The following is a 17,962-nucleotide window of genomic DNA, read 5'->3' on the forward strand; positions in this document are numbered from 1 at the left end:
GTGATCATTGGCAGAGAATGGTTGTACTAGTGCTGAAGTGCATGCTCTGCCCTTTGGTCAATGGCCATAACTCTTCTTTCAGTATGAAGTTCTCTACAGCTGTGTGTAAGGTTTCATCCCGGGTCCCATGGATCTGATATTAACTTTTGTTGTGCACAGGCAGATCAATATTTCTCTTTAAACTTCTTTTGAAAATCTCCCCACAGCAAATCAGTCACCAATTCACTAGTTGACACAACATGAGGTGAAGATACTCTTTTTTCTACTTTGTCTTGAATAAGCTTAATCTCTTTCCACAGTTCGTCCATTCCCTTTCTGGTAGCATTAAGTTCAGAAGAAGAAATAGGCAATACATTCCCGGATGTTATTCTCTTGGTAACTTTTCGATCTATAATTTCTCCAACCTGTTCCTCCAAACTACTTATATTTATGATATCAGAGTTCACTAATTTCTCTTTGAAGTTCCTTTCCACATTATCTACTCATGTATTAACACATGTAATTTGCGATTGAATTATTGGCATTAAATTATCCTGCTTATCGACACACTCTTTCAAAGTACTCAATCCTTGCTTTACAGCATTAAATTTAACACTGCACACATTTTCAAAGGATCCTAACTTTTCATTAAGCTCTGATTCTACACTATTACATTCGTCTTCAATATTCAGTTCTAACCTTTTGTCAAATTCTGAAAATTATCATTCTGTTTCTGGCTGAAGTCAGTAAACATTTGATTTGCATGAATAGTGAAGGAACTAGTCAATTCATTCTTTAAAACTAGTTTCAGATTTTCTACTTCACTATTTGAGGCATCAAATGGTTCAAATGGTTCTGAGCACTATGGGACTTAACATCTGTGGTCATCAGTCCCCTAGAACTTAGAACTAGTTAAACCTAACTAACCTAAGGACATCACACACATCCATGCCCGAGGCAGGATTCGAACCTGCGACCGTAGCAGTCGCGCGGTTCCGGACTGCACGCCTAGAACCGCTAGACCACCGCAGCCAGCTAAGGCATCAAATTCAGTCTTTAAAGTGTCCGTGCTTTCGCATAGATTACTAAATTCTTTGCTATGTGAGTCGACTTTGGAATTTAACAATCCTAAATTTGTTGTTTGGGCATTTAATTGAGATTTTACTGATTCTAGTTTTTCACTTCGAGTCGCATTTTGAGTTTTGATTAAATTTACTAACTCAGACCAGTCGCGCACTTCCATACTACCTTTCATACCCATAGCTGGTTCTTGAGTTTCCCTGAGTTGTCATATGTTATCCATATTCTTGCAAGCTTTTGATCTTGCAAGCATTTAACTAACTTTAAGTATGGTAACTACACTAATAAAGTTCACTGAACAGTTTGTACCACTTTGTACTAAAACAATAAAGTTCTGTTTTACGGTGGAGAACCTGCTCTGCGTCAGTGAGTGGATGTGGAGGCAGGTCAGCACCGGTGAACAGCAGCTAGTGCCAGTGGCGCCAGATGTTGGTTTCCACGTCTGCGTCCCTGCGATGTGTGTGTGAGAGCTCTACACTCCCTGCACCGGATCTTCTTAATCGAAGTGTTCTAGGCATATTTCTTCTTAGAGAAACACACTGGAATCTTCTTCTCTATTTCTCAATTCAAAATTTTGCTCCTTTAAATACTTGAGCATGTTCTGTTCTCTCGGAGAATGATTGTACTAGTGCTGACCCCTTGTTCAGTGGGCATAACTCTTCTTTCTGTATGAAGCTCTCTACTGCTGTGTGTTTGGTAAAATATCATAGCATCTTGTGTACATGAATTTGTACTAAGGCAAAATGATTGGGAAAGCTATACGGTGAAATGATTTAGAAACTTATTGTCCAGGTGATTATGTAGAGGCAGGTAAAAGGACATACTGGTCTTCTGTATTGTGTGTAACAGTTACTGCACATGAGATGGTGTAGGGGCAACAAACAAAATTAATTGTTACAAATGTGGCCATACAAATCCTTAAAAGGGCCATTCTCTCTGGACAGGTTACAGTCCCCCATCACAGCAGTCTTAATGCCTAAGATTAGTCTCTTGGAGACAGTGACCTTGTCTTTGCTAGAATGTTGAGCAGCATCTCTGACCGATGTCACTTGTTATATAGCAATTCTTTCTATTGGTTGAAGATGAATGCTAACACATGTTATTCAGATGATATTTATTGTTTCTTTTGTGTACAATGACTAAATAGCAATCATTCATACTTAAAAGATATCAACATGTGCACACGGTAGCATTTAAGCAGTCATTCTTCTTGCACTCCACACACGATTAGAGTTGGAAGAAACCCTAATATGTGGTACCATGCTATGCACTTCTCAGTGATTTTCCAAGCATGGATATGGAAATTTTCAGTGTTCGTGCTGAAGCTTTCAAGACACATGTAATTATAGTGTGTTGCTCTTCCACGGTATTTCATGTAGTATAATCCCTCTTACAGCTGAATATCCATCTTCATGACTTTGCACACTTGTAGAGGTAATTCATGTTAAGCAAGAGCATTATATTCATATTCTTAGTGAGACTTTTCTGTCACAGTCCCCTTTCTCTCTGCTTCACTGGGGAGGGAACCTGTTGCCGGTTGTAGCATTCAGAATTCCATCCAGACATTACTACTTAAAACACACATTGCCGAGATATGTTGCACATCTATGGACATTAACTGTAATGAGACACTATTGTTGATTAGGGAAATTCCAAAACTTAATGACAAAATAATTTAATTGGATAGATACAAAATCTACTCACCAAGCAGCAGCAAAACACACATATAAAAGACTGATGTAATTTGAAAGCGTTCAGAGCTAGTGCCGCCTCCTTCAGGCAGAAGGGTTGAAGGGGAAGGAAGAAGGATGAGGGAAAAGGACTGAAGAGGTGTAGGAAAAGGGGTAGATTTCAGGAGTGTCACCCAGAACCATGGGTCAGGGGAGACATACCATACGGGATGAAAAAGAAAGACTTAATGAATTAGAGATGAATCCTAATGATATACATATTTAAGACATAACGGAAAGACAAAACATTATGATCACTACTCACCATGAGGCTGAGTGCCACCCAGTGGCCTTGCAGTCTCATGTCACGATAAAGAAGTTACATAAGCAGGACACAAATGAATGAGGAACTATTCTAGTGATGAAGTAAATGGGAAAAATCTACTTACATAAGTGAATTTAACAAAAAATAGATTCTTGTGGTCTTACCCCTGGGAACGAGAATCTCAGAAATGATGAAGCTTTCCAACTTTCCATGTGCTACTGTCATGAGCATCTGTGGAAAGTGGTTGAAAGATGGTGAAATGACAAGTAAGTAAAAAGGGGTTGGATAACCATACCTTGTCACAGGAGGTTGTCTGGACCTTGCCTAGTTTGTAAAGAGGTATAGGTGGCCACCTGTAGCAGTGTACACAGCAGCGTACACAACACTGTACAATGCTGGTGCAAACATTGCAGGCAACCCCCTACAGGTTCCTCTGTTGATCCAATGACATCATTAGTAATGATAGCAATGGGCATGGGATCAATGGAAATGTAACCTGGTCGGATGAATCACATTTCGTGATACACAAGGTTAAGCTTAGTGTCTGGATATGTCATCATGCAGGCAAATGGGCTGCAGAGAATGTGCACTATGCAACAGTCGCAATCCAGCGGGAGCAGTTTTATGCTGTCCAGAACAATCACCTGGACATCTGTAGGATGTACAATAGTAATTGAAGGCACCATGTCAGCAGTGGACTACATGAACATTATTGCATATCACCTGCATCCCTTCAAGCTTGATGTATTCTGTGACCGTGGTGACAGCTTCCTGCATGTCACAGAACCAAAATCATGCTACCGTGGTTTGGCAAGAATAGCAGTGAACTCACATTGATGTCTTGGCCACTAAATTTACCTAACATTACCTGATGGAACACATCTGTAACAGTATCAAGCACCAGCTTCACACCCACAAACCACTGGCCTGTAATTTACAGGAATTCTGTGATGTGTAGACAGACATCAGGTGTTACATATCTCTGGAAACCTAGCAAGAACTTGTCATATCAATGCTACGCACAAGCACCGCTATTATGCATTCCAAAGATGGACCAACACTCTATTAACATTTTGAGTACCAGTGGTTCCTGCCTGAAACAATGCTGTTACAAGGTGGAGACATTTAGTGATACATTGAGGTACTTTTATGAATGTATTGCATTGTAGATCATTTACAGCATTCAGAGCAACAATTGGCATGGAGACTGTGCAACATGTTTGTAGGAGGTCGTGATGTTATTAGGCTTCCATATTTCAATCAGTAACAATGAAATCTCTCTCTCTCTCTCTCTCTCTCTCTCTCTCTCTCTCTCTCTCCCTCCCTCTCTCCCTCTCTCCCTCTCCCTCTCTCTCCCCCTCTCCCTCTCCGCCCCCTCACTCTCCCCCCTCCCCCTCTCCGCCCCCTCACTCTCCCCCCTCCCCCTCTCCGCCCCCTCACTCTCCCCCCTCCCCTCCCTCTCTCCTCCCTCCCTCCCCCTCCAACCTCTGACTCCCCTCTGCTCTCCCAATCCTTCTCTCTCCATCCCCCTCTGTCTTCCTGTCTGACTGACTGTTAAGGCCCCTTTTTCTCAGGAATGGGTAGAAATATAAAGTTCATATTTTTGTCGCATGCTAAGGTATGTGGCCCCATGTTGGTGTAAAACATTTAAGCATCTAGGTCAATTCAGTCAAAAGGTAAGGCTATTTATGTCACATATTTTGATAGGTGCAAAATCTATAGGATTCTTCCCGTTGACCTAAAATCACGAAATTTGGCAAGAAGCAAGGCTTCACAATGCATGTAAAGGAAAAAATCTGAAAACTGTTAAATCGTAATTACGTCACACGTTTGGCAGGAGGAGGAACCACTGGCTTGCGTATGTAATACTTATTTCATGTATGTGTTCTCCTGCCATCACTTGTTGAATAGAACTTACATCTATCTAACTACATTGTACGTACAAACTCTGCAAGCCACTGTGTGGTGCGTGGCTGAGGGTACCCTGTACCACTTCATCATTTCGTTTCCTGTTCCACTCATAAATTAAATGAGGGGAAAAGACAACTATCTGTGTGAGTATGTATGTGCCCTAATTTCTTGTATCTTACCTTCATGGTCCTTGCGTGAAATGCATGTTTGTGGCAATAGAATTATTGTGCAGTCAGCTGCATATGCTGTTTCTGTTAAGTTTCTGAATGTTGTTTCTCAAAAAGAATACGCTTTCCCTCCAGGGATTCTCATTTGAGTTCCTGAAGCATCTCCCTAACACTGGCATTTTGTTTGTACCTACCAGTAACAAATCTAGCAGCCGGTCTCTGAATTGCTTCATTGTCTTCCTTTAGTCCTACTTGATACAGATCCCAAACACTTGAGCAGTAGAGTGTGTGCGGGATACAGTGGAAGTGTGCAGTGACCAGTTTTCATCTGAAGCGCTGGGTGAGTTCATTTGTCTGTTCATAAGGGGAGGCCGACATTGTTTGCCTGCTTTCAGTTGGTTGGTGACGTGCTGTGATGACAGAATCGAGGCGTGCGCACTGCAGTCTTTCTCAAATGATTTTACGGGAACTATTTGGTAAAAAAAACTTCATTTTTGCATTTAAGTGATACACTGTGTGAAATTTGAAAAAATTTGCAATGAAAAATAGAGACCACTGTGATTTTGCGTATGGTGCATATTACACAATATTTTCCTGCATATGAAATTTAATGCTATTCTCTGCACACTCTGCTCAAGAATAGGCCATACTAACATCTTATATACAGTCTCCATTACAGATGGACCACTTTCCTAAATTTCTTCAACAAACCAGAGTCAATCATTCGCCTTCCCTATCACAATCAACAGTATCCTTGAAGAGCGTTCTGGTGGAGGAGCTCCAGAAAGCTTATGTTGCCTGTAAATTTTGCTGACGTAAATGCATTGATGCAGAAGGGACAAAGAAGAAGAAAAGGCAATGCAATGTTTTTCGGACAATCCCAGTACCACATGAAATGATAGTGGTTCCACAGTGAAACCACTTCCCTAAAAAAAATTATCACATACTTTCTGCCAGTTTCCTCTATTATTTGTTACTTACTATGATGGAAAGTGTTAATTTGTGAAAAATTTTAAAGTAATATTTTTTGTTGGGACTCGAAGGGTTGAGCAGTTGGTAATAATGTTTTGGTTCATCAGTGTATGTTGCAAGTATGAAATGGGGGTCAGTTGTCCACTAAGACACACTTAATTGTATTATGAAGCGTGGCCACCATGGACTAGTATCAACACACAGATTTGGCTCCTAGTATGTCCAGGTTAAGGACAAGACTGTTTTTAGTCATGTGTGAATGGGGAATTATATGTAATGATGACGAGGACTATAAATCTATGATCTTTAGTGGCAAGTCAACATTTTGTATGATAAAATTGTACTGCTTTGAGTCTTGATTTGACCCACGTTACCGAAATTGTTGCAGTTACGTCTTCTCTGGGGTTGGATAATGTCTCAGGAAATGGAATTGCTTCAGCTGAGGCATATTTTACTCTTAATGCCAATCAGTTTCTTCATTTCAGAGAGTGTATAAGGTCACCCAGTGTGAGGGTAATATTTACAAATTTTTTTTCTGATGAGACGTAATACGGGCTCATTGTTTAACCTGCAGAGGGTTGATAATTTAAGGGCTTTAGTTCATAAGATGTGACTAGCCTCATGGCTGGACTCCTATGAACAGCAGGCATCCTTTAGGATTGTGTAATACCAACTACAGAAAAAAGTACAATAATAGAATCATTTGTAGTGTATATTTCAAAATGTGGTTAGCCCCCAGGGAGCTCACCATTCTTTGGGCGGGTTTGTGCTTGGCTACCATGGGCCCCAGTCTTTGCAGCATCTTTTCCCTTCCATGATGCATATCTATCCACTTGCTGTTCTTTCTTCCCTTCCATGGGGAACATGTCTGGGTGGTTTTTGGAAATGTACTCTGCATTTTTGGTAGTCAGTATCAGAATACTGTCCACTGCTCCTTTTTTCTTTCTTCATTCACCTTCTCCTAACCTTCCTCCACTTCGGCATTCGAGGTTCCTCTTTTTCTTCTTTCTCCCTGTGCACTCCTGAAGGCTGGCCCACGTGCCTACTGTGTAATAGATGACTGGGTAATGTGTAATTCCCAGCCCCAGGTTGACAGGTAGGTTTCGCATGTACCCCCTGGTACAGGCCAGGCCCAGGAAGGGGTGATTGCCTGAGCTGCTACCTTCACAAACTGCCGATTGGTCCCTCCGTCTGGTGTTCAGGAGGTGTGACCTGAGGTGTCAACAATCATCTAAGGCGAGTTCACCCCCTTCTGAAGGGGGCCCCCAGTTGGAAGGAGCACGCCATTGGAGACACTGGCAATCATGGGGATTTTCTCACAATGAGCCGATCATCTTCACAGTCAAAGGCTATGAAATGTAAATGGACTGAGGCTAACAATTCAAAGACACTCCCAGCTGCACCAAGGTTCCTTGTGGTTTCGTGTACTGAAGGCAGTCTGTCTTTCACTACGGTCAATGTGTTTAGTATTCAGAAAGGTGTAGATACAGTTGCTGGCCCTGTGAAATCCTGCTCTCGTTTATGCAATGGCACTTTGTTTTTGAAGAATACTTCTGATCCTCAAGCACAACTACTGCTAGCAGTTTCACTTCTCCATGGCTATCCTGTTCATGTTGAGGCCCATTGAACGCTGAATTCTTCCCGTTGTGTTATTTACACTAGGCTGGTCAATGGTCTGACCGAGGCAGAAATCCAAACATACCTCTCTGATCCGGGTCTCATTGCCGTCCATCAGGTGATGAAAAAAGTAGGTGCCTTCTTAGTGCCCACACGCTCTCTCTTTCTCAGTTTTGATAGAGTGGTTCTTGTGTCGAAGATCAGAGCAGGTTATGCAGCTGTTACAGTCAGACCAGATATTCTGAACCCAAAAAGCTGCTACCAGTGTCATCATTAAAAACACACTCGAGAGTCCTGTTGACACCCAGCCAAACATGTAACATATGGTAGGGATGCTCACAAGGATGATTGTCCACCTCCTCCTCCCCGCTGCATTAACTGCAGTGACGACCATGCCTCGTCCACCCACGACTATCCCGTGTATATCGATGAGCCGGCTGTCAGGAGATCCGGTTGAAGGAAAAAGTGCCTTACCCGATCACTCGCAAGTTTTCAGCAGAGTCGGAAACTCTGCATTCTACCATCTGTCACTTACAGTACTGTTCTTGATACATCTCACTCCACAAAGGACATGGCCATGCAGACAAGTGACATGAAATTTAGCACCGCGGTTGTGAGATCCACCCAGCATCAAGGTAGCATCCTGTCTCCTCCTCCAGCTGTGCAACACGCCACCAAACTTTCACCTCACGGGGTAAAGTCAGTAGCTACACAACTGTCAGGCTGGAAAGAACAGAAGGAATACTCCCGTGAAGACTTCCTATGTCCCTCCAGCCGTCCAACATCTGAGTCTTCCCCCTGCTAACTGGAAAGGCTCGAAGAAGTAAAAAAAAAAGGAAATGCTCTTCCCCTTGGCTACTTGAAGATCCTCTTCGCGGTGTCACCACATGATACCCTTGCCTGGCCAACCTCTGTGTCGCCGTTGTGCACCACTAAATTTTTCTTCCCTGGACTCCACAGGCCGACAGCAGAAGAATGCCGACGCTTCTGTAGACCTCACGGAGCAGGATCCTCCTGCCTCTGTGCCCTCTAGCAGCAAGTCTTTGAAGGCTGGCACTCGGCTGCTGCCGATGGGACACCCCTTCATTTTTTCCTTGTCATTGCTCTCCTCCAATGGAACATTCGTGGCCTTATATCCAACAAAGAGGATTTACGGCTGCTCTTAGATTCGCGCCGTCCCCTTGTTCTCTGCCTTCAGGAAACAAAACTGCATCCTCACAACCGCTTTGAGCTCTCGCATTTCTTTGTGGTCTGTTTTGACCTTACCGCCAAGGTCAGCATTCCATCTCATGGGGGAGTCATGCTGCCCAGAGGGTATGATGTTCACAGTCAACCCATCTCCCCGGCTACCTGTCTTCAAACTGTCGCAGTTCCATTCCATCTCATGGGGGAGTCATGCTGCCCAGAGGGTATGATGTTCACAGTCAACCCATCTCCCCGGCTACCTGTCTTCAAACTGTCGCAGTTCGCCTTTTCATTCCTCACTTGACCTTTTCCCTTTGTACCGTTTACACCCCTCTGTCATTCATTGTCACCAGGGGAGACTTCCTCCAGCTTAATGGGCATCTACCACTCGTTTCTGCTCCTCAGTGACATTAAAGCATACCATCCCCTTTGGGGTTCTCCCAGAACCTGTCTGTAAGGTGCCCTCTTTCCTGACCATCTCAGTCAACTTAACGACCTCTGTCTTAATACAGGAGCACCCATGTTCCTCTCAGACTCCATGCACACCTATTCTCATATTGATCTATCCTTCTGCACTGTCGAGCTTGCCCATCGTCTCGTTCTCCGACACATATTTGAGTGACCATTTTCCATGTGCTATCCGTTTGCTGACTTCTACCCCACCTATGTGCACACCCAAATGGCAGTTTACTAAGGTCGACTGGAGGCTTTACTCCTCCCTGGCACCTTCAGCGAACATCATTTCCCCAGTTGCGATGACAAGGTAGAATATCTTAAAAATGTTATCCTTACCACTGTAGAATATTTCATTCCTCACACTTCCTCTTTACCATGCCGTGTCCCAGTCCCTTGGTGGACTGAGGTGTGCGCTACGCAATTCGCACATGGAGACGTGATCTCCACATTTTTAACCATCATCCCACGATGGCAAACTGTTTTCATTATGAACAGATGCGTGCACAGTGTCGTCATGTTCTTCGGGGCAGCAACAAAGCCAGCTGGATTTCATTAACTAGTTCTTTTAATAGTTCCACTCCCTCTTCCGTTTTGTGGGCCAACCGCCGACGGCTCTCTGGGACCAATATTCATTCCCCAGTTTCTAGCTTGACAATAGCAGACGATGTCGTCATGGATGCTATTGCTATCTCCAACACCTTGTGCCGCCATTTTGAGGAGATTTCGAGCTTCTATCACCCCGCCTTCCTCCATCGGAAACAAGTGAAGGAGGCTTGGGCAATACCCTTCTCTTCTCAGAATCATGAGCGCTGCATTGCTGCCTTTACTAAGAGGTAGTTAGATCATGCTCTCACTTCATCTCAGTCCTCCACCCCAGAACCAGACGCTGTTCACTTACAGATGTTGCAGCACCTTTTGCTTGTGGGCAACTTCACGCTACCTGCCACTTTCCCGGTGGGTGTGAACCCAACATTACCTTGACTTCGTGTGGTGGCCTGTGTTTACCTTGGACTTCTTTTGCTTCCTAAGAACACTACTCCAGACTTGCTCTGTCACATTAAGTTCCACGACCTTCGCTTGGAACTTTGTGATAGTACCTTTCTGTACACTGATGGTTCTCAGACTGACTATGGTGTTGGGTGTGCCTTCGTCATTGATGCCGTGGTTTTTCGGTATTGGCTTCCAGAACACTGCACAGTATTTACAGCAGAGCTCTTCGCCCCAGAGCTCCTCGCCCTGTATCAGACCACACAGTACATCAGATGACACAGGTTTTTAAATTGCACCATCTGCTCAGACTCTCTGAGCACCCTTTAGAGCCCCTGTGCCTGTGCTGAACACTGTCCATCCCTTAGTGCAACATGTCCAGGAAAGTTGCCACTAGCTCACTCTTGATGGAGTCACTGTGATGTTTATATGGGTACGTAGTCACATTAGCTCGATGGGAAACAAGGCTGCTGATACTGCTGCCAAGACTGCAGCCGCTAGTTCTTACACTCCCTCCAATGATCTCTGTGTTGCCGTCTGCCAGCAGGTGTTGTCATTTTGGCGTCACCACTGGTCCTCCCTTCATGGAAATGAGCTCAGGGTTATTAAGCCTCTCCCAGCAGCTTGGATTACCACCTCTCTGCCCTCTTGCCACAAGGGGATCATTTTAACTAGGATGCATATTGGGCACTATCGTTTTAGCCACCGCCATTTGTGAAGTGGTGCTCCCTTACCACTTGGTGTACATTGCACTCAACTGTTGTCTGTCTGCCATTTTCTGATGGAATGCCCTTTTTTTAACCCCTTATGTTCCCATTTGTGTTTTCCATCTGAGTAATAAGCTGTTTGAGCTAATGAAGTGTGGCTGTTGACCATGTTTCATTTCTCATCTGTCGTAGCAATATGGCAAAAGCCGTTTAATTTTTAGTTCTGGACCTCTGTTTCTCAATGGTGTATTATAGACCTTTCTCCATGTCCCTGTTTCTAGCTGTCTTCTCTTCCGTCGATTGGGGTTGACATGTAGTCATTTTCAACTTCTCTCTTTGTATTTGTGTTGTACGGTTTTGACATAGGCACATATGAACCTATTTGTTTTTGCACCAAAATACAAAACAAAAAAATTAAAGAATAAAAAATATTTTCCCACAGTCTATATCATAATCACAGCACTAGTCAAAGAGAAACATGGGCTTATGCTTGTGTATAAGCCGGTGAATATCAGGACACATTCCATCTTGCAATGATTTAAGCTTACATGCCATTACTTCTCTACCCCGCTAGGAGCACTAGTGGGGTCTTCTCACCACAGCAAAGCCCTCCCCCTCCTCCTCCCCCCCTCCCAAAAAAATATTTTCCAGATGTTCAAGAGATTTCTTAGAATAAACAAACAAAATACATACCCTGAGGTGACAAAGGTCATGGGATACCTCCTAATAATGTGTCAGGCCTACTGTTGCCCAGCATAGTGCAGCAAGTCAACGTGGTATGGACTCAAGTTGTTGGAAATCCCCTGCAAAAATATTGAGCCATGCTGCCTCTATAGGCTTTGCAAAAGTGTTGCCAGTGCAGGATTTTGTACATGAACTGATCTTTCAATTGTTGTTGTTGTGGTCTTCAGTCCTGGGACTGGTTTGATGCAGCTCTCCGTGCTACTCTATCCTGTGCAAGCTTCTTCATCTCCCAGTACCTACTGAATCTGCTTGGTGTATTTATCTCTTGGTCTCCCTCTACAATTTTTACCCTCCACACTGCACTCCAGTGCTAAATTGGTGATCCCTTGATGCCTCAGAACATGTCCTACCAATCGATCCCTTCTTCTAGTCAAGTTGTGCCACAAACTTCTCTTCTCCCCAATCCTATTCAATACCTCCTCATTAGTTATGTGATCTACCCATCTAATCTTCAGCATTCTTCTGTAGCACCACATTTCGAAAGCCTCTATTCTCTTATTGTCCAAACTATTTATCGTCTATGTTTCACTTCCATACATGGCTACACTCCATACAAATACTTTCAATTATGTCCCACAAATGTTCAGTGGGATTTATGTCAGGCGATGTGAGAGGCCAAATCATTCACTCAAATTTTCCAGAATGTACTTCAAACCAATCGCAAACAGTTTTGGCCTGGTGATCTGCTGCATTGTTATCCATTAAAATTCCTCATTGTTTAGGAACATGAAGTCCATCAATGGTAGCAAATGCTCTCCAAGCAGCCAGGCACAAACATTTCCAGCAATTATCAGTTCAGTTGGACCAGAGGCCTAGTCCATTACATGTAAACACAGGTCACACCATTATGGAGCCACCACCTGAGTGCGCAGTGCCTTGTTGACAGCTTGGGTCCATGGTTTCATGAGATCTGCACCACACTCGAACCCTACTACTGTCAGCTCTTACCAACTGATATCGGGACTTGTCTACCCAGACCATAGTTTTCCAGTCATCTAGGGTACAACTGATATGGTCACGAGCCCAGAAGAGGTGCTGCAGGTGATGTCGTGCATTAGCAAAGGCACTCATGTCAGCTGTCTGCTGCCATAGCACTTTAATGCCAAATTCTACCACACTGTCCTAGTGGATATGTTCGTCGTTATGTTCCACATTGATTTCTGTGGTTGTTTCACATGGTCTTGCTTGTTTGTTAGTACTGACAACTGTGCGCAAATGCCATTGCTCTTGGTCATTAAGTGATGGCCGTCAGCCACTGCGTTGTCCATGGTGAGCTGTAATGCCTAACATTTGATATTCTCGACACAATCTTGACACTGCGGATCTCGGAATATTGAATTCCGCAGTGATTTCCGAAATGGAATGTCCCATGCATCTAGCTCCAACCACCATTCCGTGTTCACAGTCTGTTAATTCAGTTATGTGGCCATAATCACATTGGAAATCTCTTGACATGAATCACCTGAGAACAAATAACAGTTCTGCCAGTGCACTGCCCGTTTCTCCCTTGTGTATGCAATACTACCGCCATCTCTGTGTATGTGCATATCGCTATCCCGTGACTTTTGTCACCTCGATATATATGAACAAATTTATGAGAAAAATAATTTGCAGTTGCTCTTACAAAAGCCTTTATGAAGTATATGTTATTTCTGACAAGAAGTAATGGGACCCATTTTCAGTATTACTGTATTTTAAAATTAGTAGTGTTTTTTAAGTTACCAGTGTTTAGGTCAACAAACATGTGAATTCTGTAATGTCTGAGAACATTACATGTGTGTTTTGTTTCTTTCAAGGTTACAAAGCATTGCTAAGGTATGAAGGCTTTGGACAAAATGGTAGCAAGGATTTCTGGCTAAATTTGTGTTGTAATACTGTGCATCCTGTTGGATGGTGTGCAACCAGAGGAAAGCCGCTCATTCCACCAAAGAGTAAGTAAATTTAGTTTAAAGTAGCTGAAATAAATATGAATGTTCTGTATTAACTGCTCATCTTGGTTCTTGAGAAATAACAATGAGCCATTCTTACCTCACTATTGAAATTAATGATGATACATCGCTATTGAAATTAATGATGAATCATAGTTTGTATATTTACAGACAAGGCTGCTTGTTTTATTGTCTATGTATATATACTCGACCAGAATGTGGCCACATGCCTATCTGCAGCCCTCAAAGAATTTCCGTACATTCTTTGGAAAATTTTCCTTAAACATGACTTTTAGTGGCGTATAGATTATCCTCTTCCTTCCCAGCTGAAAGTCGGTATTTTAACAGGATGAGGACATGCTAAAAGTCAATTAATACAAAATTTATGGAAATTACATGAGAACAGAAAAGCAAATTATACCATTGCCGTAGATAGGCATGTTGGACAATACAGATCCAGTCTATATAAATAAACAATAAAATGAGCAGTGGCTTTGTCTAATTTCATTCCTCAGCTTTATGCAGGCTAAAGGACACTTTGAATATAAAAGTTGGGAATGAATGACAGGCGAACTATCATAAATTAACTGTATAGTGCATAGTAACATAGTTTAATTAACTTTATCCTTTTCTATGTAATGCCTGTCTTGTCATGTGTTTTAGTAGTGTTTTTCGTTCTCTCTCCTCTTCCTTCTCCAAACTCCCCCCCCCCTCCCCCCCTCTCCCCCCTCTCCCCCCCTCGCCGCCCCTGCCCCCCCCCCCCCCCACACAGCCGCCAAGTTTCACCTCTTCTCTCCCCTTCCTCTCAACCACCTTTGCCCTCTCAACCACCTTCCTCTTTTCCATCTCTCCCTCTTGTTTCAGATCAGTGTAATGAGAGACTGATGACATCTAGTTTGGTCTCTAAATCCTTATACTACCTGAGAAACAAGTATGTAGTATGATTGTCGCTATCTGGACAAAGTGTGCTGCCAAGGAAAGCTACTGAACTTACAAGTTCTTCACAAGCATTACATAAGCTAGGTTCATGATTCTTAAACAGTTCATGGTAGCATGGGCGGATTCTTTCATATTTAATTTTCTCATCTGAAATTTTTTGTGTTAAACTTTTATTGACTTAGTAAGTGTAGGATCTGTTGTGATAATGTTTTCCATTAATTAGGGACACTAAAATAATAAGAATTTAGAAGCAGAATGAGTGTAAGGAAGTGTTGTTCTTCGTACTGTACCACATAGTGGACAGTATTGCGGAACATGTAAATAATAAAATATCCTGCTGTATGTTATAATTTAAAAGTAATTTCAAAGTCTGCAAAACTGATAACTGTAAATAGAGTTGCATTTGATCTGTTATCCAGTAGTATATGTTCCCCTCTGTTCATGTGATGGAGTATTTGGATTAATTTATCCTGCAAAATTTTCATTCACTCATCTGTATTTAATTATTCATTCTCTTAGAAATGCCTGTTGACTTGTTCATGATCTTAGAGGTAAGTATGAAGTAAGCAAATAGCAACCAAAGTTTGGATGGTCAATTGAACTGGTTGTTAAAATATTGATGAAGTTTATCTTTCTTGCAGCAATTCAAGACAAATATAAAGACTGGAAAGAATTTCTTGTGAAAAGACTGACTGGTGCGCGGACTTTACCTTCAAATTTTTCAACGAAGATTGAAGATAGTCTCATATCCAGATTTAGGTAACAAAGGCTTCTCAATAAAACAGTATCAAATAATTGTCCAGTACAGTGTATTTCAGATCAAGTAATCTTTGTAGGGCAGTATATATGACACACTGTATTTGTATTCAAAAAGTGTACTGATGGCTTAACAAATAAAGAAATGTGGGGAGCATACTGATATACCAAGGACTAATAGGTCTACATCTCATCGCAAATCTTCCACGATGAATCATTTTGGTTGTGGTGATCCTGCAAAACTAATACAATCATTGACTGTAGGAGGCACACTACCCTCAGAATATTTATAAATAAAATATCACACAAAATACAAGAGATAAAATACAGACATAATTTTCATTGCCATGTCAGCACATTACATATTGTTAACAACATTTTAGTTACATTATAGCTAATGTCATATTGCCTACATCTACATCTACATTTATACTCCGCAAGCCACCCAACGGTGTGTGGCGGAGGGCACTTTACGTGCCACTGTCATTACCTCCCTTTCCTGTTCCAGTCACGTATGGTTAGCGGGAAGAACGATTGTCTGAAAGGCTCCGTGCGCGCTCTAATCTCTCTAATTTTACATTCGTGATCTCCTCGGGAGGTATAAGTAGGGGGAAGCAATATATTCGATACCTCATCCAGAAACGCACCCTCTCGAAACCTGGCGAGCAAGCTACACCGCGATGCAGAGCGCCTCTCTTGCAGAGTCTGCCACTTGAGTTTATTAAACATCTCCGTAACACTATCACGGTTACCAAATAACCCTGTGACGAAACGCGCCGCTCTTCTTTGGATCTTCTCTATCTCCTCCGTCAACCCGATCTGGTACGGATCCCACACTGATGAGCAATACTCAAGTATAGGTCGAACGAGTGTTTTGTAAGCCACCTCCTTTGTTGATGGACTACATTTTCTAAGCACTCTCCCAATGAATCTCAACCTGGTACCCGCCTTACCAACAATTAATTTTATATGATCATTCCACTTCAAATCGTTCCGCAAGCATACTCCCAGATATTTTACAGAAGTAACTGCTACCAGTGTTTGTTCCGCTATCATATAATCATACAATAAAGGATCCTTCTTTCTATGTATTCGCAATACATTACATTTGTCTATGTTAAGGGACAGTTGCCACTCCCTGCACCAAGTGCCTATCCGCTGCAGATCTTCCTGCATTTCGCTACAATTTTCTAATGCTGCAACTTCTCTGTATACTACAGCATCATCCGCGAAAAGCCGCATGGAACTTCCGACACTATCTACTAGGTCATTTACATATATTGTGAAAAGCAATGGTCCCATAACACTCCCCTGTGGCACGCCAGAGGTTACTTTAACGTCTGTAGACGTCTCTCCATTGATAACAACATGCTGTGTTCTGTTTGCTAAAAACTCTTCAATCCAGTCACACAGCTGGTCTGATATTCCGTAGGCTCTTACTTTGTTTATCAGGCGACAGATTAGTTAAAAATGAGTATAATGTTGATTTTGGAAAGTAATGTTTTTAATTTCGTGTACCGGTAACTAAAAGGAAGATTATGGTGATTTGTGTTTATATTAATCCAGCAGACATTATTCTGTAGGAGTTGGAATAAAATTGTAAAATTAGTTAACTGTGTTATTTTAAAACTCTTATCTCATCTATATTGCAACAAGTAAAGTAACAATATTATGAAAGGGATAGTTGCTACTCAGCATATAGAGGAGATGTTGAGTCACAGATAGGCACAACGAAATGACTGTCACAATATAAACTTTTGGCCAACAAGGCCTTTGTCGAAAATAAACCATATACAAACACACACACAGTTCACACTCATGACTGCAGTCTCTGCCAGCTGAAGCCATTCTACAAACAGTAGCAGCAATGCATGATGGGAGAGGTAAATGGGTGGGGGTAAAATGGGGCGGGGAGGGGGGCAGATAGCAGGGTAGGGGAACAGTGAAGTGCTGCTGGGGAGCCCCCGGGGATGAGGTGGAGAGAGGGTAGGAGAGCTAGGTGCAGTCGAGAGGTTAGATGGAAGTCAAGGGAGAGATGGAGGGAGGAGGGGGGGAACAGTGGAAAAGGAGAGAAGTAAAAAGACTGGGTGCGTTGGTGGAATAGAGAGCTGTATAGTGCTGGAATGGGAACAGGGAAGGGGCTGGATTGATGAGCACAATGACTAACAAAGGTTGAGGCCAGGAGGGTTATGGGAACATAGGATATATTGCAGGGAGAGTTTCCACCTGTGCATTTCAGGAAAGTTGGTGTTGGTGGGAAGGATCCATATGACAAAGGCTGTGAAGCAGTCATTGAAATGAAGAATGTTGTGTTGGGAGGTGTGCTCAGCAACAGGGTGATCCACTTGTTTCTTGGCCAATTTGTTGGTGGCCATTCATGCTGACAGACAGATTGTTGGTTGTCATGCCCCATAAAATGCAGCACAGTGGTTGCAGCTCAGCTTGTAGGTCACCTGACTGGTTTCACAGGTGGCCCTGCCTTTGATGGGATAGGTGATGTTTGTGACTGGACTGGAGTAGATGTTGGTGGGAGGATGTG

At 42.7% G+C, this 17,962-nt stretch overlaps 1 protein-coding gene across 6 annotated transcripts in view; it reads left to right on the forward strand.

Moving 5' to 3' along the window:
• The window catches only part of LOC126194696 (polycomb protein Sfmbt-like), a 316,496-nt gene that overhangs the window by 190,339 nt on the left and 108,195 nt on the right, over window positions 1-17,962 (forward strand). For all 6 annotated transcript variants that reach the window (XM_049932916.1, XM_049932915.1, XM_049932921.1 and 3 more), the window contains 2 exons: window positions 13,597-13,731; window positions 15,309-15,426. In XM_049932916.1, coding sequence (XP_049788873.1) covers window positions 13,597-13,731; window positions 15,309-15,426 — 253 coding nt within the window. The remainder of the gene's footprint in view (window positions 1-13,596; window positions 13,732-15,308; window positions 15,427-17,962) is intronic.

This window comes from Schistocerca nitens, chromosome 7 (genome assembly GCF_023898315.1).
Source record: "Schistocerca nitens isolate TAMUIC-IGC-003100 chromosome 7, iqSchNite1.1, whole genome shotgun sequence".
Taxonomy (NCBI): Eukaryota; Metazoa; Arthropoda; class Insecta; order Orthoptera; family Acrididae; genus Schistocerca; species Schistocerca nitens.